The 16,355-nt window shown below is 43.7% G+C and overlaps 1 protein-coding gene across 1 annotated transcript in view; it reads left to right on the plus strand.

Annotated features, from left to right (window-relative positions):
• LOC126488921 (lymphocyte antigen 75-like) overlaps positions 1 to 16,355 on the plus strand; it is a 115,433-nt gene that overhangs the window by 21,907 nt on the left and 77,171 nt on the right. Inside the window, 8 exon segments of the mRNA XM_050122792.1 lie at positions 312 to 503; positions 1,363 to 1,520; positions 2,938 to 3,048; positions 3,561 to 3,649; positions 3,782 to 3,951; positions 6,350 to 6,549; positions 8,742 to 8,884; positions 15,563 to 15,644. Of these exon segments, the coding sequence (XP_049978749.1) occupies positions 312 to 503; positions 1,363 to 1,520; positions 2,938 to 3,048; positions 3,561 to 3,649; positions 3,782 to 3,951; positions 6,350 to 6,549; positions 8,742 to 8,884; positions 15,563 to 15,644 (1,145 nt within the window).

Genomic DNA, 16,355 nt, shown 5'->3' on the forward strand with positions numbered 1-16,355 from the left:
CACCTCTTAGGACTAAAGTCGTTTCCTTCCCTGGCCATGTCTATGCCCTTGAACAGTCTTGTCCGTAGCCTGTGTCTCACAGCAAGTGCGTATCATATCTGAATCTCTGCGAGAATTTTGATGATGCCAGACACGCATTAAACACAGCATCAAATTCATGTCTCCCTGATAGCTGACATCCTGTCTCCCAGTTTTCCAGAAGCCTTGTGCTTCAAGAAAGAAAAATTCGCACTGTTGTTGATTCTAAACAGCTCTGTCTTCACTGGTAGATAAATTGCTGCTTTCTCTCTTCCCTTCCCCCACACCCCCAGATGTTTGGACGTATTCAGATACCCGCTGTGATGCAGGCTGGCTGCCAAATAATGGATTTTGCTATCTCCTGGCAAATGAAAGTGGCACCTGGGATGCGGCCCATTCCAAATGCAGCGCCTTTGGCGGTGACCTCATCAGCATTCACTCCTTAGCGGACGTCGAGGTGGTTGTCACAAAACTCCATAGTGGCGGTGAGTCTTGTGGATTACTTTCTTTTTGCTTTAAACCTCTTGCTTTAGGAGTTAAAGATGTTTCTAGTCTCACTGTTTTCAGACTCTTGGTGGGAATGGGAGGCTTCCTGCCTGGCCCTGGATCAGCCCATCTGGGGGTGGGGGTGGGGCAGTCAGTAGAACTGGACTTGTCCTGTGCTGCAGCTACCACGTGGTTTTTGAACTCTTGAAAGGTAGTTAGGAAGAATGAGGAGCTGAACCATGACTTTTGTTTAATTTCCATCTCCTTGTGTTACAGTTCAAATAGCTACCGCCACCCAGCAGCCACTGTGTGATCAGAAACTCTCCCCCTCCCACAGTAATGCTAGACCTTATTTAAGTTCTTCTAGAACTTGTCCTGATGATCATTCCCGCTTTTGTAATTCTCTGGAACGAGACCGATAAACAAAGGCATCCTAGACCGCTTGTGTTCCGCCCTCTTCCTAGACTCAGGCTGCGGAGGTCCCTGTTCCGTGTCTGCACGGTGCTTTGTTTCCCCTGTGGAGAACAGCAGTCATTTCAGGGCAGCGTGGATGCTCACCATTTCTAATCAGGATCTCTATGGTTGTGTTTACAGAGTTTCACCCATCCCCATGAAGCAGCATTTATGCGGTAGGCCTGAGACACACCCAGCTGGCCGATCCTAACGCACCCTTCTCTCTAGGTACCTTGCCTCTGTGAGTCCAGGGCATCAAGACCCACCCTGTCTGCTCATCAACATATCTAAAAAACATACCACAAAGCTCCTAAAATGACATTATCAACACGTAAAAATCGGTAACACACATACTACAACATACGACGAAGCAAAACCAAACAAAACCAAACGTTTTTCTTTCAGATGTCAAAGAAGAAATATGGACGGGCCTTAAGAACATAAAGAGCCCCACTTTGTTCCAGTGGTCAGATGGTACGGAAGTTACTCTAACGTACTGGAATGGGAATGAGCCTAGTGTTCCCTACAATAAGACTCCCAACTGTGTTTCCTATATAGGAAAGGTAGGAGCCTCCTGTGGCTTGTTTATAGTCTTTTTGTTAGAGCTATTAATAAGAACATTGTGCTAGGAATTTGTGTGTGAGCTGAGAAGGAAGAGGTAAAATCCTGCAGCTTGTCACTCTGAGAGCTACCGAGTGGAGGGTAAGTAAAGGCAGCTGCTGAGCAAGCAGTCTGAGCTCTCACTGCCTTCTCGAGACGATATACAGATGCGGTAGAGCTCGTGTGTCAGACTGTCTCGGATAACCTGCTGTCTTTGAGGGCCTGAGTCTCCTCCATCGGCCTTTCTGCTCCTTATGATTGACGTTTGGCAGGCCAGCACAGGTTAGCCTGGAAGGTGCCATCTTTCCATGCTGTGATTAAGTTTTTTTTTTTTATTTATTTTTTTTTTTTTTGCGATTAAGTTTTGAATTCATCCTAACTTGAGGCTAATTGGAGAACACTTTCCAGTATTTCAGTTTTACATGGTTTCCGATAGTTTAACTTTTTAAATTTATATAAAATATTGCATTAGATTTGTCCAGAAAGCTATCTTTTCCTGAAATGTAGCTTGCTAAACATTTGTTGAACGCACTCCGGTTAGGAGCCTAAAATAGGCTGAGTCTTGTCCAGAAGGACGTAGGCACCTCTTTGGTTTCTGTTTGGATCGCTTTTCCTATAGGCAGCTCTCTCCTGGTACTCAGGGTGACTGTCACCCAGACATCTAGAGAGGCTTTAAATGGAAGCAACACATTTAGAACTGTGTAGAGCTGGTTCCGTGGTGGGGATGTGTTTGAGAAGGTGTCACACTCGGTGGCCTACTTTAAAAGCCAAGATGTCTCAGAACATTGTCAAAAGTGGAAGCAGCGAATGAACAGAAGGAGCGCTCCGCAGCCTGCCCGAGTTCCACACTGACCCTCGTCACCATCAAGCCGCCAACATTTCACTTCGGGAAGCAATGCGACTTAAGTCAGTTCAGCAAAATTAATTCTATGTAGCGTATTTTGAAAGAGACAATTTTGATGTCTATACTGGAGTAGAATTAAAAGAATCTTTTGACCCTAGACCCCTAGCAGTAACTCTCATAACCACCATCTTCCTTATGCATCTGAGGGAATGTGACCAGACTTTAGCTGATGTTTCCCAAAGAATTTTAATCTGTGAACAAACTGCCCCGGGTCACAGGGAAGCCACTAGAATCCTGGCCTCTTCGGGGGTATTTTTCTCTGTTCAACTAAATGTTCTTTAGTAAGGTTTCCTTGTTTAGCTTGTAAGAAAGGGCGTGTGTATGCGCTGTGTCGGTAGGGATGACGGGTTGAGCCACTACCCGTCATAGTGGCTCCCATAGTTATTTCCTGGCCTCCCATAGTTATTGTGATTAATTCTAACTATTTGGCAAGTATTCTCTTTGGTAAGAAATATTTTTGTTTTTGTCTTTAAAAGTTAGGTCAGTGGAAAGTCCAGTCCTGTGAAAAGAAGCTCAGATATGTGTGCAAGAAAAAGGGAGAGCTAACTAATGACACACAGTCTGACAAGCTGTGTCCTCCAGAGGAGGTGAGTAATCCCATTGTGAATTTCCCTGAGTAGAATGAGCCCTCCTTGGTTAAAGATGATATTTGAAGTTTAAACGATTCAGTCTTGGGAAGTAAAAGCACTGGTTTCTGTTCATTTATTTGAGAGAAAGCGAGAAGGAAGAGAATCCTAACACACTAGTGGTCTTACAGTAAGAAAAGATGTACCTAGTCATGGATCCCTCTCAGTTTGCAAATATGGCTGCTCTCCTCATTGTTGATAGCTCTCCTCCAGTGACTGTGAAAAATAGTTCAACTAGCAGCTGCAGTATAGGGTGATTCGGGTACCAAGGACAGAGAAAATGGAGCCTCATCTCAGTCGTGCGGAGGTGTTTGGTGAAACTGAGTTCCAGCCATATCCAGTGAATAATCATGTCCTCCACCTCCTTAGATTGTATGAGTTTGTCAGAGTAGCAGAATCCCACTTATTTGGGGGGGGTGGGAAGGGCATCGTTAAGTCTCAAACACTGGGATGATATTCCTCTTCTTACTTAGGGCTGGAAGAGACACGGAGAAAACTGTTACAAAATCTATGGGGATGAGGTCCCTTTCGGAACGAACTGCAACCTGACCATCACCAGCAGGTGTGACCCTCAGTAAAGGTGTATTAGGAAACTTTCAACTGAGTTTACCTAAACAACTTGGGGGGGGGGGGTAGGGTGGATTTCTATTGCAAAAACTGTGAGACATTTGCGAGATTGGTCCGTCTTTTGTAGATTTGAGCAGGAATACTTGAATGACGTGATGAAGAAGTACGACAAGTCCCTTCAGAAGTACTTCTGGACCGGCCTGAGAGACGCCAATGCCCGCGGGGAGTACAGTTGGGCCGTCACTGGTGGACTAAAGCAGGCTGTGACCTTTTCCAACTGGAATTTTCTTGAACCAGGTGAGCGTTTGATTAAGGGTTGACAGCGCTTCAGGGCCGAGTTCACAAGGGCGGAGCGGGTGCAGCGCTGAGCCCAGGGCTTACACATTGCAACAGATTTGCAGTTGCTCGGTCCCTGATCCACAAAGCTTGCTTGTGTCTGTCTGTTTGGGTTTCCCAGGAGACACAAGCAGTTAGAAGGCCATGTGGCACTAGGGACAGAGGGACAAGCAGTCGCAGAAAGGTGATTCACAGGAGGCCGTAAATGAGCAGTGTGCCAAGTCCACCTGTGATTCTGAATTTATGATTTTCTCTAAAGCTCATTGTTCTAAGGTGAGAGGTGGAGTGAGGAGCTTGGGGAAGCAGAAGCTGTTCTCCTGCTTGGGATTCAATATCTATTCTAAATGCTGACTCATTAAAGATTATTACACTCATGCCAAATGGTTGTAGTGATGAGGTAGGGGCAGGACGTTTGTAGAGAAGGATAAAAGAGAGAGGGTTAGGGCCCAGGCTCACTGGGCATGGTGCACACACCTTCAATCCCAGCACTCAGAATGGAGAGGCAGATCTGTGAGTTCAAGGCCAACCTGGTCTATGTAGTGAGTTCCAGGTAGCCAGAGCTACGTAGCCTATAGAGGAAAACAAAAGGGCACAGGCTCAGTTCAACCAAAATAAACAAAGAAAATAACAACAACAACAACAAAAAACCTATAAGAAATCCATGACTAAACCAAAAGTGTCACCCTCAGTGAGTTCTGCAGGAAGCCCCTTGAATGGGCACCTTAGTATAACACTACCTCCTAACTAGGTTTGAGAGAGGAAGAGCCCTATCCCTGCTCTTTTAGTTTTAAGAGATTTAAAGGGGGTGTCATGGAGGATGTCAACAAAAGAATACTAAGTGCAATACTCTAGTTTTGTATTATGAAAATACTGCTTAATTTTTAAGAAACAAGGTGGCAGACCAGGAAGCAGTGGACCACGATGTCCCTCCTAAGTACACCTGTCACCTGCGTTTGGGTATAAGGGAGTCGGTGATCTTCAGAACTGAAGTCTGTGAAGCCAGGAATGGAAATAGGCCTGCCCATCCCCCATCCAGTCCTCTCCAAGAAGTCCAGTGCTTTCCAAAGCCAATGTCTGCCTACCCAGAGCCAGCCCCAAGAGTGTGAGGGCTGGTATTTGTTTGTTTGCTTGTTTGTTGTTACTTTGGGGTTTTGTTTGTTTTTTTTTTTTTTTGGTGTGTGGGGGAGTGTTGACATTTTGTTTTCCGTCTTTCTAATGTAAGTCTTAAATAAAATCTAGATGTTTCCTGTGAAGTATGTTACATTTTTCTCTCTCTGTCACCTAGCTTCATCTTGCAGAGTTAAAGGTTTATTTGTATTAGTCTCAGCGAGCAGAAATGAGGAAAACAGTGTAAGGTAGCATTTATTTCAAAAGTTAGTTCATTTTTCTCCAAACAACCTCAAGCATTGACCATGATTTGCTGTGGAAAATGGGATTTGATGTAGAAGGGCCTCGGAAGTTTCATCTGATTTTAGAGCTGAGAAAATAGAGGCTTCAGGGACTTGTTTAATAAAATATACCTGGTTATTGAATTAATAAAATCCAGATCTTTCTGATTTCCAAGCCAGTGTTGTTTAAATTTGGCTTTGAGTAAGTTAAAAGTCCTAAGACACTCTATTTTTCTCTCTTCAAATGTTTGATATTTTCTTGCATGATCTTATGTAATGTGATCATTAAGGTATTTTTCTATAGCATGGAAACTGGACTGTGTGGTCTTACAATAGAACACAGTATTTTAAATGGAGAATCCCCACGAAATCTGCAATGCATGATCATGACTACTGGTGTAAGCATAATAATAACATATTCTTAGAGAAGGCAGAATATAGATGCTAATCCTGATTAAATATCACTTAAGCCAGAAATATTCTAATGGGTAAAACATAGACTTCTTGGTGGCATATGTCTGTAATTCAGGCACTTAGGGCTGAGTCAGGAAGACCTCAAGGTTGAAGGCAGCCTGGACTATCTAGCAAGAACTTGTTTATTTTTTTTTTTAAGATTTATTTATTATGCACACAGCGTCCTGCCTGCATGCAGGCCAGAAGAGGGTAAAAGATGTCAATACAGATAGTTGTGAGCCACCATGTGGTTGGCTGGAAGTTGAACTCAGGACCTCTGGAAGAGCAATCAGTACTCTTAACCTCTGAGCCAGCCCCTAGGCTTTGGTTTTTCATGACAGGATTTCTTTGCGTAGCCTTGGCTATCCTGTCATTTGCTCTGTAGAACAGGTTGGCCTCGGACACAGAGATCTACCTGTTCTGCCTCCTGAGTGCTGGGATTAAAGGCGTAAGCCACCACCACCTGGCTGAACTTCCGAAATTTTAATTTTTAATTTGCTTTTCCAATTCAACCCCAGCATCTCCAGGCGGGTGTGTGGCTATGTCTACCGGAAAGACTCTTGGCAGGTGGGAAGTGAAAAACTGCAAAAGCTTCCGAGCCCTTTCAATATGCAAGAAAACAAGTGGCCCCCAGGAGCCCGAGGAGGCAGCCCCGAAGCCCGATGAGCCCTGTCCTCAAGGCTGGCAGACTTTCCCCTCCAATCTCTCCTGTTTTAAGGTAAAGTAGCATCCTCATTCAGTCCTTTGGTGGAGTCGTCCTCCTCCCGACCTGGTTTATGTTATTACACAAGTTATGTGAGCACACAGAGCCTAACAAATGCTTGGGAGCATGGGGTCCTTAGCAAAGCATCATGGGACTCTCATATCAGACAGCTCAACCAGCACCCTACGCATGTCCAGCCCTCAAAAGAAAGACCAAAGCCAGAGTGATCTCATGGTGTTGTGTGATGTTTTACTCTTTTGACTCTTTGGGGAGGGGGCACCACCCAGCTCCCAAATAAATCACACACAGAGGCTTGTTCTTAGTTAGGAATACCCAGCTTTAGCTTGGCTTGTTTCTTGCCAGCTTTTCTTATTTTAAATTAACCTGTATTTCCATCTTACTCGGTGACTGGCTGAGTCGCTGGTGGGTGGCCCCTGAAGTCCTCATCTCCTTGTTTTCTCGTCGCTCCTTCTTTCTCTCCCCTCCCAGATTTTTCCATTTATTCTCCCTGACTACCAGCCCCGCCTATCCTTTCTCCTACCTCACTATTGGCCGTTCAGCTCTTTATTAGACCATCAGGTGTCTTAGACAGGCCAAGAATCACAGCTGTGAAGAGTTAAACAAATGCAGTATAAACAACAACAACACATCTTAAAATAATTTTCTGCAACACCGAGGTCCTTTCCTTCCGAGAAGCTGAGTGACAGGCAGCATGCTGACATCGTGTGTAGGATTCTCATAGGCCACTCATCCTTCTTATTGGATTAAAATTCCTTCTTGTATAATGAAAGCCAGTTCTAACTAAAACTTATTAAAAAAAATAATTTAGGGTCTGTGTCTAAGGGTTTTAATTGCTGTGAAGAGACACCATTACCATGGGAACTCTTATAAAGAAAACATTGAATTGGGGTGACTTGCTTACAGTTTCAGAGGTCCAGTCCATTATCATGATGGTAGGGAGCATGGTGGCATGCAGGCAGACATGGTACTGGAGGAGTGGCTGAGAGTCCTATGTCTTGAAGGCAACAGGAAATGTGGTAAGATACTGGATGGTATCCTGAGCATAAGAAACCTCAAAGCCCATCCCCACAGTGAGACACTTCCTCCAACAAGGTCACTCCCACTCCAACAAAGCCACAACTCCTAATACTGCCACTCCCTATGAGATTATGAGGGCCAATTATATTCAAACCACCACAGCCTGTAACATTCATCTAGTTCCATAAAACAAACCTTTCAATGCCACTCCCAAAATGCACGGTGATTACATTTAGTTTCATCTTCATAGACCTCTTGCTCTATGGTTTGACTGATTGGCTGTGAATTCTTCCAGCTGTTAGCTGGGCTGGGCTGTAGACTATGACCTGGTGTCTGTTACCCTTCACTCTAGGGCTTAGGCTAAGGGATGCCAGCTATCAGACTTTTTTTTTTTTCTCCCAGTAAATTTTTGGAGCCCAAGAAGGGAATCCCAACCAGGTTGGTGCATTTCAGTTTTCTGCTCACTTCACTGACACTAACCTCAGCATAGTACAGGGCCAAGCCCCTTGTAAAGGCAGAGAGAAGCATGTTCCTCCCTCCTGGAGTCATGGCTAGAGTGTATGTACAGGGGACTGAAGCATCCACGCCAGCCATCAGACAACTGTGGCTCCATCTTCTCTGCCTGCTCCCCCTGCTTCTTTCTCTTCTTTGAAATAGCTAGGGCTCCTTTGGCATAGAGTTAATCATCACAAATCAAAGAAACAGTCAAAAGTGCCAGGTTTTGATTTGGCTCCATCTGTCGATGTTCACACACCCACATAGACAGTTCTTTGATTGTTCTTAATCAGAAAAAGAGCCCTGTTCTTCTGCAAGCTTCCGTGTTTGGTGCACAGAATTACACTGTTGGCACATTTCTTGGCAGAATATGTCTCCCAGAGTGTTCCTATGTATCCTGTTCAGCCTTGACCCTTGGTGCACTTTCTCTTCAAGGTCCTGGGGATGTACCTGTTGGAGCAGTTCCCCGGCCTGGCTGGGGAAGGCCACTCACCTGATGACAGTGGCCATCTCCGTGTGGGCCTTCAGTTAGTTCGTTCTGGGTAGGCCTTGCCCTGTTTGCTGTATGTGCATTTGCTTATGCTTCCATTATACCCACACCTTTGACTGAAACCGAACAAAGCTGTAAATATTTCATGATTATTCCAGAAGAACAACATTCTTTTTTCCTTAAGGTGTTCCATATAGAAAGGATTATAAGAAAGAGGACCTGGGAAGAAGCTGAAAGGTTCTGCCAAGCGCTTGGAGCGCACCTACCCAGCTTCAGTCATCTGGATGAAGTGAAGGACTTTGTTCGTTTGCTACAGGACCAGTTCAGGTAATATTTCTAGAATGAGTATTTTTTCGACCTAAGCCTTTTGTCTGCTAGGTATTCAGGTTGTTGTGAGTTAGCATCTAGAAAGCCACCCAAGCTTCACACTCCAGCCTCATCAAGCACCCTTACTGCAAAATACCGTGAGACCCAAAGTGGACCAAGTCCCCACCCCTTTGTGTAGCACCTACCAACTGCTGGGTTAAGAAAAGGGTGGCAAAAATATAGAACAAAGATAAGGATGTAGCATGAATTCTGTTTGATATTAATAAAAGCTGAAGGCTCAAAACAGCCAAGCGGCCTGTCAATAGAGAGTTCTTATTTTCACCAATGCTTAGACCAAAGGGGCGATCCTGTGGCTCAGACTGCATCTCCAGACTGAATCCTCAGAATGACGGCCTCAGACTGCACTGAGCTCCTGTCTCCTCCTGCTTTATATTCTTCTCTCTGCCCAGCCATATCATTCCTGTCTCCACCTCCCTAGAGCTGGGGTTAAAGGTGTGGGATCCCAAGTTCTGGGATCACCTTTGTGTGAGCTCTGTTCCTCTTTTAAACTGGATCAGTTTTGTATAACCTAAGGTGGCCCTGAACTCACAGAGATCCATCTGCCTCTGTCTCCAAGAGTGCTGGTATTAAAGGTGTGCGCCACCTTTTTCTTTTCTGAAAAGAAATTTTTGGGTTAATCGTCAAGTCCTGGGAGAGGTAGCTGTATCATTTGTTGTCCAGTTTCCGTGTAATGGGAAAGTGCAGGGCTTGTCTCAAGTCCCAGCAAGAGTAGTCTGTGAGGCTGGATCATCTCAGCTAGCCACCTTGAAATTGTTCTGAGAAGTTTGTAGTCCAAAGCCGACCTTTAAGTGGTGTTTTTCAGCTTAGCGGTGTTATCATAACCCTGGAGAAATCGTCATTGTGGGATCCCATCATCTTTTTGGAGACTTCAGAGATCACATTAGGTCAGATTTATTCCTTTTCTTGGTAATATTTTTCCGGGTTGTTTTCCCTTCTTCTTTGGATGCTTATTTGTCCAAAGGACTTAAATTCCTCAAGATAGTAAGGAACCAGACGGGGAGGAAGTAATTCTGGTGCAATCAGGGCAAATGTCATGAGAGGCTGAATCTTAGAAGGCAGACAGTATTTTGAAGGGTAAGATAAGAAGAGAAGCCAGAGAACCCAAAATATAAGCAGGGGCATGAGAAGAGAATAGACAGCTGAGGATGAAAGAGCCATGCACAGAAAGTAGGAGTGTGTGGAAATGGAATATACTTGCTAATCAGCGGAGAAGTCTGATCTTAAGGAAAAGAAATTAAGCAAAGTTAGTCTCCAAATAAGTTAAATTGCAAAGAGGCGAGTTGTTATAAACCACCTGTTCCTGTGAACACACTTGTGCACAATCACACAGACAGGTCCAGAGCATGCTCACCTAGCATCTCTGAGGCTCCAAGTTCAATCCCCAGGAACGCACAAGTAAATTATTAGGGATATGAAGAGCAAGTCTGTAGGTCTCGGGCAACTAGTGAGAAAACTGCAACTACCCCTGTGGAAAACCCCATGGAAGAAGAACAGGAAGGAAGGGAACTGGGAAGATATCAAAGTGGCTACAGTCATTGTGGTTGTAGTGTTAGGGTGGAAGGCTCTTCTGATGTTCCTGATGTCCGTCAGGACAATATAGAAAAATATAGGTCATAAAATATGACACTTTCCATATAATCACAGGGATTAGGACCTTCAATGCCACAAAATTACTTTTTCTTTACTTTTCTGAAGACAACAGGTGTTTGGTTAATCAAGGTGTTCTAGGATAAATGACTTTAAACACACACACACATAAATACATCCTAGTGAATACTTTCTTTACGGCTCTGAATCCAACTAAAGCCCTTTCCCCAAAATAAAAGTTTACTAGAAACTGAGGACAATCTAACTAGCCTTGTTCTTTAGGACATCATTAAATATAAGAGCTATGTGAAGACCGCCATCTAAAGCGTATTAAGTGGGAAATGCTCGCAACGTGTTTAGCTCCCACCTAACTTCACTTTTGAAGAGAATGATTTGAAAAATGTAGCTTGCATCCTTTGAAAAAAAAAACATGCCACGGACATACCTTGGCTCCTATGTGAATTTTAAAAAAATGAAGAACACATAGAATAAGTAGTTTATTATAAAAGGAGCCAAAGCAAGAAATAGTATAACCCTATGTCCTGACAGTTAATATATGTCATTCTGAGACCAGAACAAAACGATCCTGAATCTTAAAGGAGAGGAACATACTAATAGAGCATTTCAGGGGCTGTGGCGCTGACTCAGCAGGTGAAAGCACTTCCCACGCATGCCTGATGATTTGCGTTCCAGCCCAGAAGCCCTTTAAAAAGCCAGATGCCGTGCACACATCACAGCTCTCCGGTGGGGAGATGGGAGGTGGAAACTGAGAAATGGCCGGGAGCTTGTAGCCCACCTAGTCCAGATATGCAATGTCCCAGAAACAAGAAAGACTCTGCCTCAACAGGCTCAAAAGAAGGGCTGCGGCTTGAGTGTGGTCCTCTGACGTACACACAGGCTTGTTTGTTTGTTTTTGTTTAAATCTAAAAGGAATACTTTGTTAAATATCAGGTTTTAAACACTCTTTCTGAATAAAACCTGGAATGTAGAAACATAAAATAATTGTGAAACTATGAAGGCATCATAAGTTATTTTATCTGGAAACTACATTTTAGAAGCACAGCTCTTATAAATATTAAAACTTAACATTCAGTAGAGCTTAAAAGTATGTGCCCATAAATCAGATGTAGAAAGGGAGGGAATCTGTGCAATACTCATGTGGAGAATTATAAAGAAATGAAATAACCAAAGATTAATCTAGCATAAAATAAGTTGGCAATGGCCCAATTTGTACATTGTCAATTTTGATTAAGTCCAAGTCTACAAATTTGTTCAATAATGAAATCCAATTCTATTTTGCTAAAACATAGATGAAACAAACCTGGCCATTAGCGCCTGTCTAGCCTTGAGATTATGGTGCTTCCCTCGTGGGTGGAAAGAAGCAGAGTGCTTTAAAGTGGTGCGTTTCAGTGATAGCCCTCTTTAAGGGTGAGAGAAGCGGTGAGGCTTTGTGCACAGGGCCCTGAGTAGTGGGCACGGACACGGGCGTCACTCGGATTGCCATGTCCCTGGCTTATTATGCTCCGCTCCTTATTTTGCTTGCCTGTGCTGTCTATGTGGTTGTCCCACATTAACACAAATAGAAGGAATTAACAACCACAAGCTAGATAGAGATCCTGTGATTACAACAGGCACGAAAACTGCATCTAGAAAATCCCTAATTTATTTCTGGCTTAATGTATGAATATATCATATATCATATATTTATTAACATATAAATATGTTTATATTAACGTATAAATATATCATATATTTGATTGTTTAATTAATATATAAACACTTATTAAACACACACACATGCATACTATCTAGTGAAGCGTTCTTGGAAAATATTTACAAAACAAGCTCACGGTTCTATACAAGGAGTAATTATTATCTCCGACTAGAACAAGAAATGTCCTAGCCCTGTAAGGGAGAAGCGGCCATTAAGAGCATCTGTGGGCGGAGCGGGCTCCTCGAGGAGGCAAAGATGGCTGCCTCTATTGATTAGTTTCCTCTTTAGCACTATCGAACACCCTCCTTCAAAACTGATAGGAGTTCATGTGTGAAACCCGGAAAGTACTTTAAAAAGTAAAGGAGAAAACGAAAACCGTTTCCGATATTACTTAGAGGCAACAGTTTGTGAAAATATTTTCCATTTTCTTCCATTCCTGTACACGTTATCATAAAATTGTCTGAAGCATATACCACTTAAAAAAAATTTTTCTGTCTGCAAAAAGTAATGCATATTGAAGTTGGAAAAGATGAACATGTAGGGAGAAAAACTCCATAAACCCTTCATCCCCGGGAACTGAATTGTATTTGTACACGCGCCAGCAGGCCAGCCGAAGGCTACCTCCGCAGACTGCTACCTGAATAATAGACACGCCATTATAAAGCGATTGTTTGCCTGGGCTCTGCATAGAAAAAGAGCGTACTTTAAAACCAAGATTGCCACAATAGTTTAAAGGAAAGGAAGGAAGCAGAATCATTTATGACGTTCACCCCCGAATGTGCTGCTTTTGTTCCTGGAATTGACCTTCTCAGCAAGAAGCCTACTGTCCGCTGCAAATCCGAGTCACGTGCTAGGAGTTAAGACTGATGACCGCTCTATTTCTCACAGCCGAGATTCTATATCTCTGTTTGTGTTTCAATAAAAAGGGATCGTGATACAGCAACTCATTAAAGCTCTTAGATCATTGCAACTCTTAATGGTATCCCAAAGGGAAGCCATTGTGGAGCAGGAACAGCCCTGGGATTAGAGAAGAAAGCCTAGACAGCCACGGCTGCTGTGTACATCCCCTCCTGTGAAGAGGCGTGAATGGCTTTCGATATAAATCTCGGCTTTGCGGACTGAGAGCCCTCATTAAATAGTATTTATCTGGGGCTGTGCCTGAGGTACTGTTTTCCTTGGAAACTAAGTGCAGCGGGAAATTGCGTTGACAATGGGAATTTTAACACACTGTACACTGACTAACCTTTCGCATGGTGTCTCCTAAATAGCCTAACGCCATGTGCTTAGGGGGCGGAGTAGAAACGGTTTAGGAAGGAAATAGGAAGGTTGCGTTTTGACCTGACTCCCCAGTTATGGTCAGGAACGTTTGTGGTTTTTCTTTTTCTCCAGCATCCTTGAATTCTGCACTAGGGGTGTGCAGCGGACGATGTGGTTTCGGCCTGTTCTTTCCTTCGTCTGGCAGCAGCTAAGGACGGTCAAGTTCAGAACAGGCTGTGATGTAGAGATTATTTTCTCCTCTGTCCCTCCATCTCACACACACACACACACACACACACACACACACAGAGAGAGAGAGAGAGAGAGAGAGAGAGAGAGAGAGAGAGAGAGAGAGAGAGGGAACCTGCTCTTCTCTGCATTTATGACACTAGGGAATCCCTTGTAATGATACTGAACACTAAATTAAGGGTCAAAATGGAGTTCATTCTCTGAAAGGAGTGACGCTTAGAAATATTTTGGACAACTGAGCAAACCCTTCTTTAAGAAACCGCCCTCTGGTCGGGCGATGGTGGCGCCCACGCCTTTAATCCCAGCACTCGGGAGGCAGAGGCAGGCAGATCTCTGTGAGTTCGAGACCAGCCTGGTCTACAAGAGCTAGTTCCAGGACAGGCTCCAAAGCCAGAGAAACCCTGTCTCGAAAAACAAAAACAAACAAACAAACAAACAAAAAAAAGAAACTGCCCTCTGCACTTCAGCACAGGACTCAGGGATGAACTTAAAGCAGAGAAGTTTGTCAGTGAAAGGATGGGGAGCTGTTGGCTAAGAGGAGACTGATGAGAGCCCCCACACACCTTCTGGGAAGCTAAGAAGGATTGGGCAGACCTCTGCAGAGGCTCAGGTATTGGGTAGCTGCCTGAATCTCGACAACAGGTTCTCTTCAAGTGAATAACAAACTGTTACTGATTAGTAATTAAGATAAACATTCTAAAATACGTGTTAGGGGAAGAATTTCCCACGCCTGAGCACGTAATAAAAACGACTTGAAAGAAAAAGTTACATCATCATATGAGTTTGAGGAAGGAAACTTAGCCCACCCTGTCTTAGCTACCTGTGTGCAGAAACTGTCTAGACCTCGTGGTTCAGGGAAGTGTGATACAGGGCGGAGCCTGTGAGACAGCTGTGGGCCTAATAGACAGCTGAAAATGCAAATTCCTTACAGGCGCTGAATTTAAACTGGAATTAATTATCTCTGCTGGATTTAGCTGGTCTACAAATTAGTGACTGATCTCTACAAATATAACAACAGAACAGTGAAAATGTAAGTAGAGAAGTCTCATCGTCTCTAAATTAAACAAGTTGAAGTTGAACAGATGAGAAAACACTGACAGATATTAAACTTGGAGAATGTTGAGAAAAGGAGAGCATGTGTTTGTTTTTGCTGTTGTTGGTTTTTTTTTTTTGTCTGTAAAGCTCAGACTGAACTAAAACAGGCTAAACAACCCAAGGTGGCTTCACAACCGCCCTCCTTCTGCTTCTGCATCCAAGCACTAGGGTTATAGGCGTGTGTTATTGTGACCAGCGGCAATTATTTTTTTAAAAAGTAAGAGGGTGTTGTAAAGTAAGGTTTGTACTTTAGGTCGCTAAAACATCGTATATAGATATTCAGGCTGCTGGGTGGTGGGGCGCATGCCTTTAATCCCAGCACTCAGGAGGCAGAGGCAGGCAGATCTCTGTGAGTTCAAGGTCAGCCTGGTCTACAGAGTAAGTTCCAGGACAGGCTTCAAAGCTACACAGAGAAACCTTGTCAAAAAAAAAAAAAAAAAAAAAAAAACCAAAGCAGAGTAGATTTTGCCTTTCGTACACAGAAAATAACTTAAACTTTAGTTTTAAGCACAAGGTACCTTTTCTATGGTTGCTCTGGGCTAAGGGCTGGATTTCATTTCTTTCTTTGTGTTCCCTGAGGTCATCTTTTCTGCTGGTGCCAAATCTGAATACATATACATGTCTCAGTCACTTTAAACAAGTGAATGCTAAATATTGTCATTAGCAAGTATTGTCGTAAACTTCTAACATGGCCCCTTCCTTTTTTTCTAATGCAGTGGGCAGCGTTGGTTGTGGATTGGCCTGAATAAAAGAAGCCCTGACTTACAAGGGTCCTGGCAGTGGAGTGATCGGACACCAGTAAGTTAAAACTTCTATGTTGGGAGAACAACATGGGAGGAATGTTTGTTTCAAAAGCAAGTAAGTTGGTGGTTTAAAACACCCACATCTAAAATGTGTGTGGAACTGCAGAAGGACTTGACTAGCCAACGCAGTCTACAAGAGAAGAGCGACTCCGGGGATATAATTCTACCAACCTCTAATCATTTGATCTCAGAAGGTTGCCAGGACCACAATAGCATGCTAGTATCAGAGAAAAGGAGAGAAAAAAAACAGAAATAAATAATGAACCGAGCGCCAACCTGTTGTGGGAGCTCCTTCCACTCTTTCAGCCAATAGCCGCTTTTTTAAAGGGGGAGAGACCACGCCCCAGTGGGCTGGTATCTCAACGGCTATTGGCTGACGGAGCAGAAGGAGCTCCCACAACACCAACTGATTACTGACAAATTGCCAGGACACGCAAAAGGGAAAGACAGGAAATCTGTGTACCCACACACACACACACACCTATATACACATCCATGAATAAAAGTGAACTCAAAATACACTGCAGACTTAAATGCAAACTATGCAGCCATTAGGGAAAGGGTAGCAGGAAATCGCATGGCATGATATGGATAATGATTTCTGAATATGAACTCAAAAGTACAGAGGACAAAACCAAAAATAGACAGATGGGATTCCAGCCCAAAGCTCCTGCACAGTCCAGGATACCCGAGGCCTTGTCTCAAA

This window comes from Alexandromys fortis, unplaced genomic scaffold (genome assembly GCF_014885135.2).
Source record: "Alexandromys fortis isolate MF-2015 unplaced genomic scaffold, M_Fortis_MF-2015_v1.1 scaffold_8_9099976_23576923, whole genome shotgun sequence".
NCBI classification, from domain to species: domain Eukaryota; kingdom Metazoa; phylum Chordata; class Mammalia; order Rodentia; family Cricetidae; genus Alexandromys; species Alexandromys fortis.